Source organism: Salarias fasciatus, chromosome 1 (genome assembly GCF_902148845.1).
Source record: "Salarias fasciatus chromosome 1, fSalaFa1.1, whole genome shotgun sequence".
NCBI lineage: Eukaryota > Metazoa > Chordata > Actinopteri > Blenniiformes > Blenniidae > Salarias > Salarias fasciatus.
In genome coordinates, this window is record NC_043745.1 from 39893969 (window position 1) to 39918250 (window position 24282).

Genomic DNA, 24282 nt, shown 5'->3' on the forward strand with positions numbered 1-24282 from the left:
ACCTGCAGGGAGCCGGCCCACCCAGTCACCTGCAGGGAGCCGGCCCACCCAGTCACCTGCAGGGAGCCGGCCGACCCCGTCACCTGGAGGGAGCCGGCCCAGTCACCTGCAGGGAGCCGGCCCACCCCGTCACCTGCAGGGAGCCGGCCGACCCCGTCACCTGGAGGGAGCCGGCCCACCCAGTCACCTGGAGGGAGCCGGCCGACCCCGTCACCTGCAGGGAGCCGGCCCACCCCGGCACTTGGAGGGAGCCGGCCCACCCCGTCACCTGCAGGGAGCCGGCCCACCCCGTCACCTGCAGGGAGCCGGCCCACCCAGTCACCTGCAGGGAGCCGGCCCACCCAGTCACCTGCAGGGAGCTGGCCCAGTCACCTGCAGGGAGCCGGCCCAGTCACCTGCAGGGAGCCGGCCCACCCAGTCACCTGCAGGGAGCCGGCCCACCCAGTCACCTGCAGGGAGCCGGCCCACCCAGTCACCTGCAGGGAGCTGGGCCCACCCGTCAGCAACGACATCGTCACGGCCTTTCATGTGTCTGATCTCCAGCGTGTAGGACTGGAGGACAAGGACCAATCGCATCCGCCGCTGGTTCGGGGACTGCAGGTCACCGAGGAAGGTGAGCGGGTTATGGTCCGAGTACCAGACCACCGGACCACCCCCCCACATCGACGTCGAAGTGGTGCAGGGCCCGCACGAGTGCCAGGGTCTCCTTCTCAATGACAGAATAGTTCAGCTGGTGACGATTGAACTTCCTAAAAAAGAAGCACACTGGCCGGTTACGCCCTGCGCCATCTGCCTGCAGCAACGCTGCTCCAGCCCGACCTGAACCCCGTCCCACCGAGGGCCGCCAAAACAGGAGCATGGCAGAGCAGGCCCTGGACCCGCTCCAAAGCTTTCTGAGCCACAGGCCACCACACATACCTAGCGTTAGCTTTCAGCAGGTCTGCCAGAGGTGCAGCAACAGTTGAAAAGTTCAAACAAAAGCAGCGATAATATCCCACCATCCTGAGAAAAGGTATCAGCTCTTTCTTAGTCTTGGGCTGTGGGAACTTATCTATGGCCTCGACCTTTGCTCTCACTGGCCGAACCGCCTGACCAACAACACGACCCAGACAGACGACAGACGCCTCACACACACACACACACACACACACACACACACACACACACACACACACACACACTTTGCTAGATTTACGGTTAGCCGAGCTTCCGCCAACCGGACAAAAACAGCTCGCTCACGAGGCAGGTGCTCTTCCCATGTATCAGAGTACACGACCAGGTCATCAAGGTAAACGGCGCTACCATCTAGACTGCTGACAACTCCATTCATCAAGCGCTGGAAAGTCGCCGGCGCATTCCTGGACACTGCGTTGACTTTTCGGAAGTCAGTGCAGAAGCGTGGCCTGCTATCAGGCTTTGGCTCCAGTACCCACAGTGAGGCCCAGCGAGAGTCCGACGGCTCTGCAGTTTAATTTTTCACCATGTAACAAACTTCAGCTTGGAGCTGCCTCCGCCTCTCAGGATCTACCCTGTAAATCTCTGCCTAATTGGTGGTGAACCGCCGACATCAATGTCATGTTGAATCAAGGTGGTACACGACGGAATGTCACCAAAAGACAGGAACTCCTTAATCAAGCCAACAACCGGAGTGCGTTTACGCGGATGCAGATAAGCCAAAGAACTGTCTGTTTCAACGATCCACTGTTCCTCAGTCTCCCAGACGCCGCAGCCTCATCCGGCTCAGGCGGATCCCCGGCCCCGGCTCTGAAGCCGAAGCCACACACCGAGGACGAGCTTCCGACGGTTTCCCCCCGTTGCAACCTGGTGTCTGGAGAGAAGAAAGGTTTCAATGAGTCGACCTGACAAAGCCGAGTTTTAGCTCTACGCTCTGGAGTTGAGATCAAATAATCCAGATCGGAGCACTTTTCCACCACCGTATACGGACCCGAAAACTTGGCCTGAAATGGAGATGAAATTAAAGGCAAGAGAGCAACAACCTGGTCTCCCGGCACAAAATCCCGGTGAACTGCCCGCGCATCATAGCGAGTCTCCATTTTCCCCTGGACACCAGCTAACTTCTTCTTAGCTGCTCTGAGCCATGTGCAGTCGACACCTGAAGCCACTGACGAAATCGATCAAGTTCCTCGGAGGATCAGAGTCTTTCCAGTTGTCCTGCAAAGCGCCAGGGGCCCCGAGCCCTGTGACTGAAGACGAGATCATTGGGCTAAACCCGGTGCCTTCTTGAACCACCTCACGAGCAGCAGGCAGCACCCAGGGCCACGCCTCCTCCCAGCCGCCTGCATCTGGACACAAAGAGAACGCAGCATTGACTAGAGCGTTTGATGAGACCTCTCCAAAGCTCCCTGACTCTGAGCTTGATAGGCAGAAGAGAAGTTATGTTTTATCTTTAACATCTTCGGGACCTGGTCAAACAGTTTTAAACCAAAATTAGACCCTTGGTCGGACTGAACGACACGAGGCAATCCAAAAATAGAGATGAACTGCGACAAAGCACGGACCACAGACTTAGCTGTGATGCTGCGCAGAGGGTAGGCGGATGGATACCGTGCACTCTGGCACATCAGTCAGCAGGTATCTAGCACCTGACAGAGATGGTGGCAATGCTATGATCCTACGAAACTGCACTGCCGCAACAACTTGGTAAACAGGTTCCCCCACAAATCCTTCAAACTGAGACGTCCATTTTCTCATAAGTTCAAAAAGTAACGATGAGAACGGCTTCTAACCTCAGGAAAACCGACCCGATCCAGCAGCCCCTGAAGGTGCCACTCGCCTCCTGCTGCTTCACCAGCTCACTGCCAGAAACGGACCACGGAGCAACAGGCAGCGCAAAATCATCCACAGGATCGTCATCTCCGACCGTGTTGACACTCCTCTTTGACCCAGTGACCACACAAGCCCAGAGGGCTCCAGGCAGCTGAACGTCATCCTCATGAGTGCATCGTTCTCCTGGTTCACTGACGACTCTGACTGGAGGAGGAACACCAGCCACTCTGCTACCGGCAGCCTCATTCCCCAGAACCAGAGCTACTCCGTCCACTGGTGATGCTGGACGGACACCATGGAGACCTCACCCTGAAAGAAAACACAGTCAAGCACCATCCTATGCCGTGGCACACTCAGAACACTCCTGCCCAGACCCACTACAGGAACACGAGAGCCAAGAGAGCGTTTTTCAGAAAACGGTAACACAGAAGCGATGACGAAGGAATCAACCGAGCCGGTGTCACGCAAGATCCTCACGCTCTGCTGCCCACCAGAGAGACCAGGCCCTCAGCAATGACGAGCAGCCCACTGCGCAGTGTGATCATAATTAACGTAATTTTTTGACCTCCAAGTCAGGTCTTCTGGAGGTGCAGAATGAAAGTTTTTATTACGTCTTTTTTGGACGTCATATGGAGGTCCGAATCTGCCGCCGTGCCGACCTCCAATGCAGAGGTGGTTTTAGTTAAACTGAGCAGTACAGCAGCAAAAGTGCAGACAATTATAAATTAAATTGACCACAGTCTAACCACTGGGCTTGCAGTCTGAGGTTCAGGTCTTTCTGTCATTTAAGCATTTCATTACAGCTGGGTAAAACACGGGTTTCAAACTCACGACTTACTGTTCAGCGATCCTCAGCCTCACCTGCTGAGCTTTAAGTTTACTGTGTATTTAATCTGTAAACGGGAGGGTGACCACTGGTTTGCATAAAACTACTTATCCTGAAATACAGTGCGATACACACGAGACAAAGTGGTGGTTTTAAAGATGTTTGTTTTGTGTTTCACCAAAGTTCACAATTTGATGAAAATACGAACTAAATTTAACCGCTTGGGCGGCTCTTTTATTAGACATCATTCTATATTTATGAGACAATGAAAACAAACGGACTCAAAGATGAAGAAATACAAGGCGGGGTTAACATTCACATAAACACTTTTTCAATGGTAAATTTATCAACGTGTCTGGATGTTGAAATAACATTTTTCCACTGACATATTTCAACAAAATTTTTAGAAGTCACGATTTTAAAAATACTGACGATTACATACACATCTAAAAAATGTTCATATTTCAATGTTGAATCCACAGTGAGTTTACGACACAACTTCAACCATGTAGTGTCGACGTTGTTTTGACCTTGAATTAACATTTTTCATCAACTGACATTATTTCAACTAAATTTCAACGTTTAAGGTCGGCTGAATACAGCTGGTCATTATGACGTCAAAAAAAGGTCCAATCATGACGTCTGAATCTTGGATCCATTTTGTACGTTCTGCGGACGTCTAGATTTGGTCTTTGACTGACCGACCCAATAATGACCTGATCTGCACGCCTTCCTGACGTCAGATGTTTGGTGGGAACCTCAGTGGCAGCCTCCGAAGAACCAGGACCAACCGCAGACGCAGCACACATCACAGGCTTAGAAGATGCAGATTTCAAACCAGACTTTTGTAAAACAATCCTTCTTCCAGAGCCCACACTTGTGACAATAATTGCAGATCTGATCAGAGTCACGAGCACGACCCGTCTTAAACTCTGCTCCATCCGACCTTTTAAATTTGTCACGGCAGCCAGAATCGCCCGTTTGGCCCGGTGAATGGGACGGTGATCATCCGGCAGAGCAGCCGCCTCTGCCGCAGACGTCGCTCCACGCTCACCGACATAAACGCCAATCTGCTCAGACACTGAATTCTTGAATTGTTCCAACAAAATCAGTTCACGCAGATCCTCCCTGGTTTCCACGCCTGCTGAAGAGAACCAGCCGTCAAAATCTGACACCAAGACACGCAGAAACTCCAAGTGCGACTTCTCACCCCGTGTCGCTCCACGGAAACGCCTGTACGCCTCGGGAACCAGTTCGTCAGCTTTTAGAACCGCAGCTTTAACCGTCGAGTACCGGGCGCCGAAACAGAGCATGCCTGCTGTGCTTTACTACCAGCACACACTGCAACAGCAGCACAGCAGTCGGATCCGACCAGTCCCCAGCCTGTGTGACACGCTCGCGTTAGGCCTGTGCGGTATACCGGTTTGTACCGAATACCGGTCTTTATTTTCGTTATGATATGAATTTTTCATTAACAACGTCCGGAACGTGCGCGGCGGGAAAGTGTTTCAGCGGGAACCCATTTCACTGCTGCACACCAACAACACGCCGTGTGTTTTGCTGCCAGCGAGCGCTCCCAGTGAAGAACACGCCGTTACCCAGAGGAGCTAATGCCAGACAGAGGAGTCACGTCTGTGCTTTGGAAGTTCTTCAGTTTTAAAAGGTCGGACGTGGACCAAACAGCTATCTTTTGCAAATGCTGTCGAGCAGAAGTGTTAGCCGGCGGTGCTAACACTAGCAATTAGCTTCACCACCTTAGCTGAAAACACGTTTTAGAGCACCAGGAATGTCAAACTAAGATCCCAGCCTCCACATCCACAGCTCAGCCTGCAGCAGCAGCCAGACGTCCACTCAGGACGCGTTCGCTAAAGGGACTGAGTATCCGGAAAAAGCAAGCGGCGGGTGGAGATAACGATTGCAATCACGCAATCTGGACATGAAGAAAAACATGATCCAGTCCTTATGACAGTAACATGGGCGATTTAAAGCCAATCAACTGCAGTCATTATTTTCTTATTGGAAGAAAATGTGTGTAACAACACTCTGCATGAAAAAAAAATACCGTCAAATACCGTGAAACCGGTATGAATTTTTAAAAAAAACCGTGATATGAAATTGTTGCCATACCGCCCAGCCCTAGCTCGAATAGAGAAAAAAAACTCTCAGGGTCCTCAATAAACCTTGGAACCAGCCTCGGATCACTCGGTCCCTGTGGACGCACTTCACCCACCGATCAGCTCCATTCTCTCCAAACGTCCCTCCTGCTCTTCAGCTCCCTCTGCTGTTCAAAAGTTAACATGGCACCCGCTGATGCCCCAGGTGGATCCACCATCTGCTCCTCTTTCAACACGCCTTTCTCCATCAAAGCAGTTCGTAAAGTTCCTCTCACCTGATCCACACCCGACATCCACCTGATAATGCCTCCCATAGCAGAAATCTGCTTTTTATCACAAAACTCCAACTTACCAAAACTTGGCGACGCAACAAAACTTTCCACGGCGTCTTCCACGGCCCGACAAACCTACCTGGAGACAGAGAAGCTCCAGTGACATCTACCTGATGTACAGCCCAGGAAAACAAAGCCGAGGATATCCGCTATCCGCACAACCGAACCAAAACAAACCCTAGGCTGACTCCTCCCTAGTCTTCTGGAGATGTGGCGGTGGGAATTACGTGATGCTCGCAGTGAGGAGAACGCCGTGCACACACCCCGAGCCGATGTGAGGGGAAGGGAGTGGGAGTGGGATGCTACAGCCTGCAGCTCGTCTCCGTCCCTGCTCTCCTGGTGAGAGCGGAGCCTGAACCTTCAGGGATCATCCTCGTCTTTCACAACCACAAACACAAACAAGCGCTCAGCGTCAGACGTTTAACACTCACCATAACGTCTCCCAAACAGACCAGACCAGAAACCACGGATGACAACTCCTTTACCGCGCCGCCAAACCCGGAAGCGGGACGCACTCCCAGCCGCGTCTCCCCAAGAGCGCAAACAAATCCAAATAAGGTCACGACGTCACGAGGCACCCCCGAACGCCAGGCACGCAGGCACAAACCCGACTGAAGACCAAAAAAACCAAGCCAAGGACCGCCCCACGGCCGCGCTCAAACCCCAAATCAACGCAAAAAACAAACCAAGCCAAAATGACCAAAACGAAACGCAGAGGAGCAAACACCCCGCCGTCCCATTGGACGAGCCCCCACGTCTTCTGTTGCTGGCTCTCGGAGGAGGCGGACGCTGTTTCTGTCGTCCCTGTTCGCTCCTCCCTCCCTCTGGTCTCTGCTGCTCTGTCTCGTCTGTTTGACTGGAGGAATCACTGGACTTGGTTTTTTGAACAAACCAAATATCAACCATGGAGCTGATCAGCTGGTCTCTACGCAACTGATACGAGTTTTTCAACAAAGAGCAGAGGAGCAGGGATCCTGCCTGTCCGGACGGGACTCGGCATGCTGGGTATGTGATGGACGTCCGGGAGAAGTGGAGGGGGTCACATGCCTGGAGCCCTGTCCATCCAGCTCATTGTGGATGATTACATTTTCGGATTTATGTCGCCGTCGCCGAAAGTGTTAAACCAGCTTCTGTCTGGAAAGAGGAGAACCGAGCAGAGGAAGGTCAAACGGCTCCTTCCACCAAAACAAGAGACCTTCTGATTATGTCTGGCGCCCCTGGAAGACTAAACATCTCCCTGAAGATTCAAGGACACATTGATTGCTCTCTCTACCCTCCCTCTCTCCCTCTCTCTCTCTCTCAGCTGCAACCCAGCTTCACCTCTGGACCGCTTCGTTCAAGGCCGTCCAGCAGCGACCATCCCAGCTGGAGCGCAAAGGGGAGGCGGGCCAAACCACACACACTGCCTGGACTGATGAGCTGAAATGAAACATACACGCCACACACACTCCCTCCCCCACTCTCCACGTCTCCACCACACCTCTCTGCTGCCCCCTGGTGGTGATGACGTGTTGCTGATGTTATAGCTGCGACCGCTGATCCGTCAGTCTGATCGCAGCTTGTCTCACGTGTCTCGCTGTGTTTGTGGGCAGGTTGGCTTTTTTTGGTCTCTCACTTCTAATCACGACTCCCTTTTGGAACCGAGATCTGAACTGATGCAGCTTTTTTTTACCACCACCCCTCCCCCTCCCCCAATTTCTGTCTGAGTTTCTTTAACTCTGTTTCTTTTTCAAGACGGAGCGCCGTAATTGGCTGCCTGGGCGTCTTTAAAACCCAAGGAATTTCGTTGTAACGTGTAACTTCAGTAACTAGTTGCGATGTCAATAAAGGCTACTCTGACTCTGACTCTGTCTGTTACGGCCGGCTCAGAGCCGCAACAGAACGAGGGAGACAGAGTCCGGGGAACGTTCAATGAAAGGAAAAGTTGAATGAAATAAAGTAAGCTAAAGATCCAGTGACACAACTGAAAAGTGCACGGTGGACGCCATCAATCAATCAATCAATCAATTTATTTTTGTGTAGCCCAGTATCACAACAGTTGCCTCAGAGGGCTTCAAGATGTTACATTGGTCAGGAAAACATAAATAAATAAATAAAAACAGTGAATAAGCATAATGTTAATATGTCAGATTCACAGTAAGGAGACAAAATGAAGCAACCACCGCCTTAGACCCTCACATCCGGCAAGAACGAACTCCAGAAACCCAGTGGGAGAAGAAGAGATCTTGGGGAGAACCACAGTATGGAGGGATCCCTCTCCCAGGGACGGACAGCTTTGGCAACAGCTAGCATGAGACAATAAGAAGTTGCCATCAGGCCGGCAGGAGCCCGCAGCCGGCGAGCGGGAACGGGGCGCCGCGGGAGGACGCCATCGGTGGAGCGAGCAGAGGAGAGAGGCGGCGGCGGCGGCCCACGCAGACAACCCCCACCCCGAGCACGTGCACGGTCTGGCTTTTATCCCGGTCCACGGAGCAGTCACCCTGACCCGGAGCAGCGGCAGAGCACAAAGACCACCCCCTGACCTCCCACCCACCGGGGTCGCAACGCCAGCGTCTACACTTTTTCTATTTGGCAATCTTCCGCGGGCCAGACCAACATGCTTGGCAGGCCTTATCCGGCCTCCGGGCCGCCAGTTGAATAGCCCTGTGCTACATGCTACCAGCAGCATGCTAAATACTACCTGCTCCATGCTAAATGCTACATGCTACATGCTAGCTGTAACCTGCTACATGCTACATGCTAAATGCTACCTGCTCCCTGCTACATCCTACAAGCCACATGCTAAATGCTACCTGCTAGAGAGCAGAGTGGAGACAGATGCTGTGTGGACTGGAGACAGGAGGTGACTTAGCGTTAGCGCACAGGCTAACAGAGGTGACGTAGCATTAGCGCACAGGCTAATGGAGGTGACGTAGCGTTAGCGCACAGGCTTCGCTGGGGGCTGTCTTCGTGTTTGGTTTGGATTGGGGGTGGGGGGGGGCCGCCGGTTGTTGGGGCTGTCTGGCGGCAGTGGGGCGGGGGGTCCGGGGGGCCTGGGTCGGTGGGTGCCGGTTCATGTCCGGGTAGCCGGGGTGTCCTGGGGCGGGTGTGGTGGGGGCCCTGGTGCCTGGGGGCTGTCCCCTTCCATTGGGGTGGGGGGTTGGCCTGGCTGGGGGGGCCGGTCGGCTCGGGCGTGCTGCCGCTCCCTGGGTCGGTGCATTCCCTGGGTCTGGTTGCTGCCCCGGAATCCAGGGCATCGGGGTGGGGGGTTGTGGTGTGTGGTGGTGGGGGACAGGGGGGGCGGGGTGGATGGGTGGGGGGGTAGCGGGGGAGGTGGGGTGGATGGGGGGGTAGATAGGGAGGTGTTGATGGTGGGCTGTGGGAGTTAGGGGGTTGGGGAAGGTGGGTGTGTGTGTATGTGCATGTGTATATGTGTGTGGGTGTGTATGTGTGAGTATGTATGTATGTTTTTGTATGAGTGGGTATGTATGTATGTGTATGTGAGTGTGTGGGTGTGTATCTGGATATGTATGTATATGTGTGTGACTGTGTATGTGTAAGTGTGTATGTATGTGTGAGTATGTTTCTGTGAGCATGTATGTATGTGTGTGTGGGTGTGTATCTGTAAGTATGTTTGTATGTCTGTATGTGTGGGTGATTGGAGGTATGTATGTGAGGAGAGAGTGTGGTGCCCTGTGGGGGGGGGGGGGCCCAGTGGGCCTGGGGGTGGTGGGCCCTGGGTCTGGGTCCTTCCGGGGCCCCCTGTCTGTCCTCGCCTCCACTCCTCCTGATGCATGATGGGTGTGTGCTTCTTGGGTCAGTGGCTCTCTGGCTATGGTCGCTGTCCGCCCTGGTCCTGGGTGGGGGGGGGGGGCGCTCCTGGCCCTGTCCGTCATCCGGGGGCTCCTGGGTGACGGGGGTGCTGTGGCATCCCCGGACCCCCCTCTTCCCCTGCTCTCATGCACACACACGTAGGGCTTTGGGAGGCGGGCTTATCAGGTTGGGTGTGGTGGAGGGTGGAGGGTGGAGGGGGGGTGGAGGGGGCCATCTAAGTGGCCTCAATCACTGCACCCTTCAGTGGCTCGCCTCTCAGTCTTAATTGCATTAATACCCCTTTCCCACTGCAACTAGCGGGTCTTCCCGTGTCTGCGACCCGCTAACTATCGCCTTTTTAGACTCCTTTCCCACCGCCTGCAGACCCGCGTCTCACCTCCTACAGGCGAGCCATGTCGCTGCGTTTTCCCGCACTGATGGTGTCCCATGTTGATGACATCAGCGCGACGGAGCAAAACGAAAGTAAACAATGCAGCAGAACACAGTCCCTACTGTGGACCAATCTCCTCTTCCCCACGGATAAGGGAAGCTCTCTGGTCTCGCTGTCTTGCCGCTGCTGGGTCATGCTGACGAAGGAAATCTCTCGCTGTGTCCAGAAACAACAACTAGCGCGCTAACGTAGTCGCACTGCGTCGACGTCATCATGTAAGTTCCCGGATGTGTCCCTCCCACTAAAAGCCGCTACACACTCACCTGGGAATTTACCGGGTCGATTCAATTCAATCAATCAATTTATTTTTGTACAGCCCAGTATCACAACAACAGCTGCCTCAGAGGCTTCAAGATGTTACATTGGTTGGTAAAAATAAAAACAGTGAATAAACATAATATTAATATGTCAAATTCACAGTAATGAGACAAAACGAAGCAACCACCACCTTAGACCCGATTGCAGGGTCAACGACCCGGGTCAAACCCTTTCCCACTGCCATGACTTAGCAGGTTTAAACGGGTTTTTTGGCCAGTGGGCAATGGGTGTTAGTCATCTAACACGACCAAATACATACAAACACACACGTCGGGGGGGGGGGGGGGGGCTGTTCAGGTAGATGGGACTGCTCGTTTGGCCTGTGGTTACTGTCCCTCAATTTTAATCACAAACAACATATACCCCATCAACACTGACGAGCTGGGGGTGGGGGTGGGGTTAATAGGGTCTCCTGGCCCCCCGTTTCTGGATTCCTTCTGGTGGGGGGGGGGTGTTGTTTTCCCCACAGGCCTGGGGTTTGGACCGGCTGTGGTTTGGGGGGTGCTGCTGGCTCTGGGGGGTGCATACCTGTCTGCAGCGGTGGGGCTTGGGGGTGGGGGACGGCGGTTATGGGTGGCAGGGGGGCCTGGATGTGGGGTTCGGTGTTCCCTTGCCTTCCGGGGGGGGTCTCCCACAGGACATGACGGTTGGATGACGTGGGAATGAGAGTGTGTTTGGGTTAGGGTGGACTGTGTGTGTGTGTGTGTGTGTGTGTGTGTGTGCGTGTGTGCGTGTGTGCGTGCGTGCGTGCGTGCGTGCGTGCGTGTGTGTGTGAGTGAGTGTTGGGTTGGGGCGGGGGGAGTGAGGTGGGAGAAGACAGGGTGGGAGGGGCGGGTCGGGGGGTTGGCGGGGGGGTGGGCGGGGGGGGGGGGGGTTGATGCCCTGGATCTCGGGGTGCGTGGCCGGAGTGCTGGGGGGGGGTACTGGCCTGGGGTGGGTAGCCGCCCGTGTGGGCTGGTTCTCCCGGGGGGGTCATGGCCCTCCGCCTGTGTGGGCCGGCTCCTGCCGGTCGTGGCTCCGCGGGGCCCGGGCCCGGACCGGGGCTTTCCTCTGCCCCATGTCTGAACCGGAGGGTGGGCGTCTGCCTGGGGGGGCGGCTTGGATCCGGGCTCTGTGATGACCGCCGGCTGTCTGGGCTCTGAGGGCCTCTCTGGCCTGCTTCTGGCCTTCTCAGGGGTCAGAGGTCATATATGCATGATCACTATCACCATCACTATCACCATCATATTCACATGATCATGTTGATCTTTAATCACTCTTCACATACTGGGTTACCTTGTCTTCTTGTGGTGGTTAGAGTAATGGTGGTCTGTAGTGGACCTCTCATGATGCACGCCCCGAGTTTACTACTAGTTACTACTAGTTACTACTAGTTACTACTAGGTACTACTAGCTATATTCTCAAAAAAAAAACAAAGAAAGGTTTGTGGTGTCCTTGCATTTCCTTCCTTCCCTACACCTCCTTTTATTTTTGTGGCCTGGTCTGTTCACTGCTATGGTTCGTCAGGGGGGAAAAATAAAAACAAAAACAAAAAAATATATATATATACACACATATATATATATATATATATATATATGTGTGTGTGTGTGTGTGTGTGTATTTGTATATGTATGGTTCTGTCAGTTTTTGTGTTGGTTGTTGGCTGTTTTGGTGTTGTCTAGATTGGGGGTTTGGGATTGTTCTTGGTTGCGTGTGGTGCGTCGACAACACTGTTTTGCATTGTGAATTTGTACATAGGTTGTGCACCCCCCCCCCCCCCCCCCCCCGTTCTCCCTCTCTTTATCTTTCTCTCTCTTTCTGTCCCTGCTCTCTGAGCGTCTCCGTCCCGGTCCTGTCCTCAGCCATGCCGGATGCCAGCTTTAAATAAAGGCAGCAGCAGGAGGAGACTCAGTCTCGTCCTGCTGCTGACATTAAAATCTGTTCGGATAGTAAAAGGCTACAATCATACAATATTGCACACCCCAGCTGCCGAACAGGACAAGGGGGGGAAAAAAAAAGAAGATAATGTGAAAGCGTTAAAATCGTCAAAACAACGTTTCCGATGCTACAGCGAGACGCTGAAGGAGCCGACGTAGAGGTGGAGGTGATGGTGGAGCAGCAGTCGGGCCAGAGGGACCGCTGCCCACTGCCGACTGTAAAGCTGCTGCCGACTGTACCGATGCAGCCGACTGTCCCGCTGCCGGCAGTACTGCTGCCGACTGTACTGCTGCCGGCTGTATCGCTGCTGATGGTACCGCTGTTGACTGTAAAGCTGCTGCCGACTGTACTGCAGCAACTGTACCGCTGCAGCCGACTGTACTGCTGCCGACTGTACTGCTGCTGCCGACTGTACCGATGCTACCGACTGTACCAATGCAGCCGACTGTCCCGCTGCCGGCAGTACTGCTGCCGACTGCGCTGCTGCCGGCTGTACCGCTGCTGCCGACTGTAACGCCGCCGATTGTTCCCATGCTGCCGACTGTACCAACTGTACCGCTGCCGACTGTACTGCTGTTGACTGTAACGCTGCCTCAGGATCTAAAAACAGTCTGATGTTCCTGTAGGAGGAGCAGAGAGTGGGCGAAGAGCTGGAGATCCAAACCCTCCTCTCTCTACCTCTCTCTACCTCTCTCTACCTCTCCCTTTATATATATATCCCTCTCCCTCCCTCTTGCTCTCTCTCTTTCTAACTCTACTTCTCTGTCTCTCTCTCTACCGCTCTCTCTCCCTCTCTCCCTCCCTCTCGCTCTCTCTCTCTCTCTACCTCCCCCTCTACCACCTCTCTCTCTACCTCTCTTTCCCTCCCTCTCTCTGTGTTCTCCTCTATCTTGCTCGCCCTCACTCCCTCACATTCTCTCTGAGTGGATCACCAGATCTCCGCTCAGCTTCTCCTGGAGCTCGGTTCCTGACTGAAGGTAGTAAATGTTCTTCCTCTCGTTCTCTTCCTCTCCTTCCACTCGTTCTCTCGTTCTTTTCCTCTCGTTCTCTCTCCGTTCTCTCGGTTCTCCGCCGACTCGCGTTCTGGAACCGAACCGTCTCCGTTTCTTCTCCGAGCCAAACTCTGGGAGAACCAGAGGAGCTGGGATGGCGAGGTTCTAACGCCGTCCCGGTTCCGACCCCGTCCCGGTTCCGACCCCATCCCGGTTCTGACCCCGTCCCGGTTCTGTCTCCTCAGGACAGCTGTGCCAGAGTCCTGCTAGTCCGCGGAGCCGACAAGGAAGTGAAGAACTTCAACAGCCAGAGTCCGTTCCAGGTACGGAGCCCCCCCCCCCGCCTCCCGCTCCTTCAGTCTCAGGCTCATTTGTTTCCATGGCAACAGCGTGGAACGGTCCAGGCCAGCCGCATCCGGGGACGGGGGCACCGCTGTCTCCTCCTGTCTTCCTGGACGGACAGGACAGCGGGGCGGTTCCCTCCGGGGTCAAAGGTTGAAATGAGGACCTGCTGAAACACAGCAGGAAGAGAGGACTGGACCAGAGACCGGGACGGGACCAGAGACCGGGACGGGACCAGAGACCGGGACTGGACTAGAGACCGGGACTGGACTAGAGACCGGGATGGGACCAGAGACCGAACGGAACCAGAGACCGGGACTGGACCAGAGACCGGAACTGGACCAGAGACCAGGACTGGACCAGAGACAGGGACTGGACTGGGACAGGGGGACGGGGGGACAGGGGGATGGGGGGGACAGGGAGACGGGGGACAGGGGACGTGGGGACAGGGCTGGTTAACAAGACGCAAGAAAACACGTCATGGTGGGTCAGATGGGGGGACAGAGGTCACTGACCTGGAGGGTCCAGCTCTGAAACAAGAGGGTCAGGGGTCAGGGTCAACCCAGGGTCAGGGCTGGTACTGATCTGTACTGGTCTCTGCTAGTTACCCTCATGGGTAACTAGTTACTCTTATGACTACTTACTCTCATGACTAGTTACTCTAATGGGTAACTAGTTACTCTCCTGACTAGTTCCTCTCCTGGGTAAGTGAGCTCCAGCTGTCTGGGGGAGGAGCCTCATTAATCTGAACATCTCCTTCAAACATGCTGGAGTTAGTGTTAGCATTAGCATTAGCATTAGCATTAGCATCCTGAGCTTCCCCATAGGAGCTCTCTGAACCCCAGATGAAACTCAGAATCGTCGCTGTGGTTCGGGTGTCCATCGGCGTGACGCGTTTCCATGGAAACGGACTTCGTTTTCTCCGAGTTGCCGTGGAGACGAGTGTTGAAAGCGGCTCTCTCACTCCAGCTATCTTTATCTGCTGCTCTCTCCACCCACACACCCGCCCGGAGCCCCGTCCGCAGGAACCGGGCAGAGCCGGATCCAGAGCCGGATCCAGAACCGGATCCAGAGCCGGAGCACTGGCAGTAACTGGGACGCAGCGATACTGGTACCAGGACCAGTACCGGTACCGGTACCAGTACTGCACAGAGTACTGCTGCACACTAAAGGTCTGCTCAAGATATCAACAGGACCAGAGAGATTTTCCCCACAAAACTGTCAACTTCACCAACAACCTAACCAACTAACCAGCAACTTCACCAATTAGCCAGCAACCTAACCAACTAACCAGTAACCTAACTAACTAACCAGCAACTTAACCAGCAACTTAACCAACTAACCAGTAACCTAACTAACTAACCAGCAGCTTAACCAGCAACTTAACCAACGAACCAGCAACTTAATCAACTGAACCAGCAACTTAACAAGCAATTTAATCAACTTAACCAACGTAACCAGCAACTTAACCAGCAGAGACATTTGGAGCAAATGTTGCTTTATACACTTCGTACATCGCCGTGGAAACGGGTCTGGCTATTAGTGTGTCCTCATCTCGTGGTGGACTACAGAGGGGTCCTGGTGGATCAGAACCGGGTCTGGGCAGAATGTGTGTCGGTTCCACTCCGGTGAGCGCTGAGCTCCATCCAGCACAGCTGCCTGCTGTTTCCATGGTTACCGTCCAGAGCGGCCGCTCTGCGTGGAGGAGCCACGTGTTTGACTTCATGTTCCTGACGTGACCTACTTCTCAGCTCCAGTACTGTGGAGGCTGATGGAGGAGTACTCCACATGCTGGAGTAATCCCATTACTTTCCACAGATTAGCTCCCATTGCTAGCGTTAGCATTAGCATTAGCTAATCCATCCTCTTCCCTCCCGAAGTGACTCAGCATGACAGACGTTCAGCAGCAGCAACATGAACATCTGTCCAGCGCAGCAGCGATTAGCATTAGCATTAGCATCGTTAGCTAGCGGGTAGCTCCTCTCTCTGACAGCCGTCTGCATTTTGGTCCATTATTACATCAGACTATAGAGCATCTTCCTCCTCTAACCTCAGATTATAGAGCATTCTACTCCCTGTAATAATCCTGTCATAACCCTTTCAGCCAGCAGGTGGTGCTGTGTGAGCAAAGCTTGTAGTTGCTCCTCCTCCCCAGCAGGGGTCGTTGTGCGCTGCTCCTCCAGCTGAGGAGGCTCTGACTCACTCAGAGCGTCTGGTGTCAAACCAGCAACTTAACCAGCAAATTAGCCACTGATTGATCCAGACCCAGAGCAGAAGTCCCGCCCCTTTAGCCGGCTAGCCCCTCCTCCTCCTCTGACCTCTGACCTCCAGACAGGTTCATCTCTTTCTTCCTGCGTCTGTTTCTTCTGACTCCAAACTGCTTCATTTGTCTCACTACCCATAATGCATTTCTCTCTACTGTTCAGTCCACCTGAAACCATCTACCTGCTGACTTCCTGATGGGACCTGTGGTGAACCGGCATCTGGTCGCCTGCCGACCTGACCTCTGACCCCGCTGGGCGGCCAATCCCAGCGGCCGGAGCGTCTCTGCCGCCTCCTGATTGGCCGAGGCTTGGCTCTATTGCAGCGTGGGCCGAAGCGCTGCGCTGCGCTGTGCCGCGCCGCGGCCGCTATTTATAAAGGAAGGTGGGCGGAGAGCGTTGAGCAGCCGCACGGCAGGAGCTCCGCCCCCCGCTGCCTCCAGGGGGCGCCGGGACGCCTTCACCGGGGGCCACAGGGGGCACCGGACCGCCTGCACTGGGGGCCACAGGGGGCGCCGGACCACCTGCACTGGGGGCCACCGGGGGCCACCGGGGCCACAGGGGGCACCGGGACGCCTGCACCAGGGGCCACCGGGGGCGCCGGGACGCCTGCACCAGGGGCCACCGGGGGCGCCGGGACGCCTGCACCAGGGGCCACCGGGGGCGCCGGGACGCCTGCACCAGGGGCCACCGGGGGCGCCGGGACGCCTGCACCAGGGGCCACCGGGGGCGCCGGGACGCTGCTGGGCTGTTAGCACTGCATTAACACAGCGTTAGCTCTGTGTTAGCATGGTCAGCTGCTGTATGACTGGTTCGTGAGCCACTGGGCTGTTAGGGCTGTGTTAGCGTTGCGTTAGTGCTGCGTTAGCATGGTGAGGCGCCATGTTATTGGACCTGTGTATATTTGACCCCGTTAGCACTGCGTCAGGATTAGGCTAATGCGGTGTTAGCATCGGGCTACTGCTGTGTTAGCATCGGGCTAATGTTGCATTAGCATTGGACTAATCCTGAGTTATCATTGGGCTAATGCTGCGTTAGCCTGATGTGAGCTAGCTGTTAACGAAGTTTAAAGATTTTGAAGAGAAACAGATCCTGGACCAGATCCTGGATTACATCATTAATCAGGTCCCAGACCAGATCATAAATCAGTTCATGGACCAGATCAGGGACTAAATCCTGAATCAGATCCTGGAGCAAATCCTGGACCAGTTGTCAGTCGGTGGATCAGACTGTGATCCGGTCCAGAGATCCAGTGGATCCTGTTCTGATGCTGAAAGAGATGCTGCTGGGTTCTGGAGGACAGGTTGAGGTTCTGGAGGACAGGTCCAGGTTCTCTTGTGGTCTCTCAGCCTTCAGCTGTTCTTCTTCTGTGGTGGTTTTGGTTCCCCGTCCTTGGGGTTCCTCCTTGTTCAGGTTCTCGCTGGGCTCAGCGCTCCGTCTCCACGACGACCAGCGGCGTTGTGGGGGCGGAGCAACCACAAGAGCCGTTCTGTTACCTGCGTTCTCCTCCTGCTTGCTCAGAGGCGCAGAACCTGCAGAACCAGACCAGACCTTCTCCTGACCCGGTGTGATTGAGTCGTTCTCTGGTTCTCCGGTCGGTGAGAACGTGACGAGGCGTCTGTCACTTTTTACCGTCTTCCTCCTCCAGAGATCACACGAGGCCGCAGTGCATTCTGGGAAAGTCCTCCTCCCCCTCGCGAGCGTGTGTGTGTGTGTGTGTGTGTGTGTGTGTGTGTGTGTGTGTGTGTGTGTGTGTGTGTGTGTGTCTTCACACACCTGCCCTCCCTCCATCGCTTTGCGTCTTCAGTATCGGTTCTCCAGGAATCATTGCTTATATAATGCTGCCGGCTCTGCCTCCAGCAGTGTGTGTGTGTGTGTGTGTGTGTGTGTGTGTGTGTGTGTGTGTGTGTGTGTGTATCTACTGTAAACGTGTGAGCAGCTCGATCTGGGTCACTGACAGTGGAACCAGCTCAATAGAAACCCCCTACTGCCCTCTGGTGGACACACACACAACACACTGCTGTCCGTGTGTGTGTGTGTGTGTGTGTGTGTGTGTGTGTGTGTGTGTGTGTGTGTGGGGGGTCCTTGAATGGAAACCCCCAGTAAGCAGTCAGTCTGATCAGTCAGCTGATCAGCATCAGCACCAGCTGGAGTGATGGTAGAGCATCTTCCTCCTCTGACTCAGAGCCATGATGCAGTGAGTGTGTGTCACATGGTGTGTGGGGTTACCGTGGTAACCATAGATGGTAAATACAATGGATAAATCTTTCCTGATGTCCCCCTCAGTGTCCTGAAGACTCCAGCGAGTCCAGCAGGACGTCTCCATAGCGACCGTTTGAAACCAGGTGTTACGTGATTGGTCCAGCCTGTCATGTGACCACACACGTGGCCAGAGGGGGTGCTGTGATTGGCTGATGGATGCTAAACTTTAACTCTTAATATGAAATCAAATGATGATTGACGTGAAATCAGAGTCTGGTGAAGAAGCAGCAGAGACAGAGACCAGAACCTGGTCTGGAACCAGGAGCTTTATGTTTCTTTACAACCTGAAAATCGACATTTTGAACAGTTCCAGTGAGACCCGGGCTCTGCTTGAAACCAGCATCATCGCCCCCTGCTGGAATGTCTCTGGAATTACAGCTTGTTTGCACTTGGGCCTGATCTTCATGTTTTCTGCGCCGAGGCGGCGCCTGGTGGTGAAACCTGGGAGCCGCGTCACGTGACGCACGAGGGATTTACAGGACGAGTTTACCTGCAGCTGGAGGCGCGAGCCGGGCGCCGTCGCTTCTGTTGACCGCACGCCACTCTGTTAGCGCACGTGACTCTGTTAGCGCACGTGACTCTGTTAGCGCACGTGACTCTGTTAGCGCACGTGACTCTGTTAGCTGTTAGCAAACGTGGATCTGTTAGTACACATAACTCTGTTAGCGCACGTGACACTATTAGCTGTTAGTGCACGTGACTCTGTTAGCACATGGCTCTGTTAGCGCACGCCGCTCCGTCCAGTCCAGCTCCACCCACCAGACCAGCTGAAGCTCCACCAACCAGTCCAGCTTTGGCTCCGCCCACAGCCTGGCCCCTCCCCCTCCGGCAGCAGACTTCACCTTCTCCCTGCTCTCCTCAGGACAACGGTTCGGGGGCGGAGCCTGGCTGCGACCTCCTGACCTCCGGTTAATCTCTGGAGTCTCTGAACCGAGAACATGTGACGGTGGCTCTGCAGGCCGTGTGTGACTTCCCGCCCGTACACGTGTGTGTGTGTGTGTGTGTGTGTGTGTGTGTGTGTGTGTGTGGGTCACAGATTACTGGATTCCTGCCTGTGGATGATTAAAAGCATGCAGCAAAGATTGGAGCTCTGAGGAGGCGGACGGCTGTTTCCACGGCTCCACACACACACACACACACACACACACACACACACACACACACACACACACAAGCAGAGATCCGTCAGGTTCTTCCAGCAGTTCTCACAGAATGTCAGACGTTCGACATTTATTCAGCGTTAACTGGGGAACCAGGAAGTAAATTACCTGGAGAACCAGGAAGTGACTTGGGGAACCAGAAAGCGACCTGTGGAACCAGGAAGTGACCTGAGGAACCAGAAAGTGACAAGGGATCCAGGAAGTGGCCTGGGGAACCAGGATGTGACCTTGGGAACCAGGAAGTGATCTGGGGAACCAGGGAGTGACCTGTGGAACCAGGAAATGATCTGGGGAAGCAGGAAGTGACCTGGGGAACCAGGATGTGACCTTTGGAACCAGCAAGTGACCTGGGGAACCAGGAAGTGACCTGGGAAATTAGGAAATGACCTGGGCAACCAGGAAGTCACCTGGGTAACCAAGGAGTGACCAGGAAGTGACCTGGGTAACCAGGAAGTGATCTACCTGTGGAACAAGGAAGTGACCTGGGGAACCCGGAAGTGGAACCAGGAAGTGATGTTGGGAACCAGGAAGTGACCTGGGGAACCAGGAAATGATCTGGGGAACCAGGAAGTGGAACCAGGAAGTGATGTCGGGAATCAGGAAGTGACCTGAGAACAAGGAAGTCACCTGGGGAACCAGGAAGTGACCTGGGAAACCAGGATGTGACGTGCCCAGGGAACCAGGAGGTGACCTGGTGATCCCGGAAGTGGAACCATCAATTGATCTGGGGAACCAGGAAATAACCTACCTGGAGAACCAGGAAGTGAACTTGGGAACGTGTTCTCCGTGTGTTTCGCGCTGCAGGAGGTGATATCTGCAGAACAGCTGTGGAGTCCAGTGTTCTAAAGGTTCTAATGCCTGAATCAACTTCTCTGACTGAACCAGATCCTGTCTGGAGACTGAGTCCGGGACAGAACCAGGATCAGCTGGGTTCTCTGCGTTTTACGAGAACAGCGTGAACATCAGTTCATATCCTCTCTCTCTCTCTCTCTCTCTCTCTCTCTCTCTCTCTCTCTCTCTCTCTCTCTCTCTCTCTCTCTCTCTCTCTCTCTCTCCAGGTCGCCATCATCGCTGGGAACTTTGAGCTCGCAGAACTCATCAAGAACCATAAAGAGTCTGACATTGGTGAGTAGAACCCCCCCCCCCCCGGTGGAGTAATCCCCGGATTACCAGGATCAAAGAGTGTCCAGAACATCGGGGCAGGAGCCGGTCGGAGGGTTCCAGGGTTCTGCGTGTGAGGATCTCCATAAATCGGAGGACGGATTGGAAGTGGGCGGGGCTGATGGTTTTCCAGACCGGCACGGCGTTGGGGGGGGGGGGGGGGGGGGGGGGGGGGGGGGGGGTCCGGCCGAGTTGCGGGTCTTCTCCTCTCATACCGTTCTGCCCAGTGGAGGCGCTGTTGCGCATTTTAGGTTCTGATTCATAAGAACTGAGTGTCGCTCCCAGGTAGAACCTGCTTCGCTGTTTCTCCTCTGGAAACACCGAGAGAACCTCGACCTCCAGGCTCTAGAGGAGGAAGATGCTCTGTGACCTGATGTCCGACCAGGAAGATGCTCTACCTCCTGGTCCTGGTGGGTGCGGGTGGGTCCTGGTGGGTCCTGGTGGGTGCGGGTGGGTCCTGGTGGGTCCTGGTGGGTCCTGGTGGGTCCTGGTGGGTCCTGGTGGGTCCTGGTCTCTCCCCGGTGCAGATTAAAGACTCGGTTTCCTGCAGGTCTCTCTCGGGGATTACAGCTCCAGAGAAAATGAGAAACGACGAACAAACGAGTGGAGAGATGGAAATAATCCCGTCTAATCCCATCTGAAGATGTAATCCTGCCATTGTTGACCTCTGCTCCCGGCAAGCAGCAGGGCTACCCTGAACAGTGACCACACACACACATGCACACACACACACACACACACACACACACACACACACACACACACACACACGCACACACACACACTCCTCATTTTAATCCATCCCAACTTTTTTGAAGCAAGGCGCTGACAGGCCCCGCCCACTTCCTCTGCCAGGGACAGCTTGTTGGTATATGAAGCCGTGTGTGTGTGTGTGTGTGTGATGTAACAGTTCAGCTGCACAAATCTTTCATTGTTTCTAGATTTAACTGTTGTTAAAGTGAAGGAGGAAAAGCTGACATGTTCTCATGTTCACATGAGAACATGACATGTTGTCATGACAACATGACAACATGAGAACATGACAACATGAGGTTTCTGTTCTGTCTGTCCTGTCCGTCTGGTTTCAGTGGGTTTCTGGTTAGTTCGTGCTTGTCAGTGTTAGTTAGGGTTAGTTTAACACTAGTGATGAGAGTCTAGCTCAGCTTTACCCCCCACCCCCCACCCCCCACCCTGACCCTAAGCCCGCCCCCCGCTCCGCCACCGGGGGCGCTGTGGAGGCCAATGGTATGTGTCTGCAGCCAGATGCTGCACGAATACGACCCCACACCCCCGGCATCTAAAAATGAACTAGTTCACGTTCACTTGTTGCTCGTGTTAGTGCTCAATAAAAACCTCTTCTCAACCATCACAGGGCGCTGCTGCTCCAAAACTAAACTGAACTCTTGAACCTGGTGAAGCGGATCCTACAGCGTCCTGTGACAGGCGCACGGGGTCTCTGGAGGAGGTTCCAGTCTTCCTCTCTGCAGCAGCAGTCCTGAGGCCCAGCAGAGTTTTACCTGCTGATCTCTGCTCAGATAACGTCCCAACATCTCCACGACGCTGCTGAAGGAGCGCTGCTCCCCGGCCGGAGCGCCGCGCCGAGCGCCACGTCTCGGTGTGAGCTCTGCTCCATGCCGATGTTTTGAATTAACTGGTGCCCGTGTTAACTTGTGACCAACAGACTGAAACATGTAGTCCTTCTGGCGAACGTCGGTTATCAACAGTTCCAGTGAGTGTATACGTTTAAAGTAGGGCTGTCAAAAATAGCGCGTTAATTTCGTTAATTAATTTATGTAATTAATGTAATTAAAAATTTTAACGCAGTTTAACGCATGCGCATCATGACAAGCCTCACCTCTACCAGCGGGTGGCGGTAGTGCACCCGCATGGAATGCAAGCTGCCTGCAAGCTGCCAGCAACCGAAGAAGAAGAAGCCTCACCTCAGCCTCGGCTCGTCCATGCTTCACATGTACGCGTTTCCGCGTCGCTTTGGAGTGTCCGCGCCAGTGACGTATAGAATTACTAATTAGTTACTAATTAGAATTAGTAATTCTATACGTCATTGGTCCGCGCACCACCGCAGCCAGTGCAGTGCATACTACAATCTGGCTGCTGCGCGGACGTCCGCGGATCGGTCCGCGGACCCTAGCGGACAGGAATTCATGACGATTTTTCCGTCACGTGGACCAACGCGCAGCGCACACCCACGCGGACATGTGAAGGTGGACGGGCAGCAGACAGGAGGCAGAGGAGGCCTGGTGTCAACTCATTTATCAAAACAGAAGAAGAAAGCAATATGGAGGGAGATCAGCCGGCTGCCCCATGGATTCTACTTGTTTGATTAAAAAAATGTTGAAGCAGTTTTCTGTTTTCCACACAAAAAGGAAGACTGGCTAAGAATGACCTGTTTAATTGTGTAAGAAAAAAGTGTGGTATCTCTTAGTTTTACTTTTCTTGTGGTACTACATTTGTTACAGACCTGAAAATGTAACTCCCGCCAAAAACCAACTGTAGAGGGACTGCAGAGGGAGCGCTGCACACACACACACATGTTATGGTGTGCATGTTTTAGTTTTTTGAATATTTATTTTATTTGGAGCCTTAAATATAAAACACATCACATGATAAATATATATAATCATGTCCTGTCGTTTTTTGTTAATGTAATACAGGAAAAAAGGGGATATTTCAGACATAGTTGGAAATCGCGATTATTTGTGATAAATCATGATTAATTAATTTGTAAGCTGTGATTAATCTGATTAAAAATTTTAATCATTTGACAGGCCTAGTTTAAAGTCTTTTGTGAGTCTGACTTTAACAGCTGCTGTTATCAGCAGGTGTTTACACAGACCTCCGCCGTCATTTGTTAACACGAGAACCAGTTAATCCATAACACCGGCCGGACGATGCTCTTATTCTGCCACGGAGCTCTTTATACAACTCACTGTTTCACAGTTTGCTTCCATCTCTCCTCTCCAGGGTTTGCTCTCTCGGGGTTTTTAATTAAAAAAAAAAGTGTTTTTCAACCACCGTCGTGTTTTTCTGCTTGTTTTTGATTGTCCTGCTTCCCGTTTAGTGCGCACGTCACATCATTACGTACGGGCATCCCCGTTTAATCCGCAACGCTGCCCCGTCCCCGCTGCCCTCCACTGTGTCGTAAAACCGGACTTTTCAAATGAGCGTGAACATGAACTGCGTGTGCTGCTCGTTCTTGCCAAAGCGCTCTCGTTCACGTTCATGATATGAAAACTGAGTCGCTCAGTTCGCAGTTCACCGGAAATATGAACGTGTTTGGTGAACGCCGTTCATTGAACTCCTTCATGCACAACACTGCCGGAGGCTGAATACGGTTCTACTGCAATTTACGTTTTAACTTACGTTAGGGTTTGGGTTCGGGCTGTACGTATATTTTGAGTGAAATCACCAATTTAAAACGTAAATTGCGGTAGGGCCGTATTCCTGCGAGGCGTATTCCTGCGAGGCATATTCGTGCGAGGCATATTCGTGCGAGGCGTTGTCGTGCGAGGCGTTGTCGTGCGAGGCGTTGTCGTGCGAGGCGT

General features: G+C 53.8%; 1 protein-coding gene across 1 annotated transcript in view; it reads left to right on the forward strand.

The window, feature by feature from the left end:
- shank2b (SH3 and multiple ankyrin repeat domains 2b) overlaps window positions 1-24282 on the forward strand; it is a 327734-nt gene that overhangs the window by 41470 nt on the left and 261982 nt on the right. The window contains exons 10-11 of the mRNA XM_030115634.1: window positions 13779-13856; window positions 20617-20683. Of these exons, the coding sequence (XP_029971494.1) occupies window positions 13779-13856; window positions 20617-20683 (145 nt within the window). The remainder of the gene's footprint in view (window positions 1-13778; window positions 13857-20616; window positions 20684-24282) is intronic.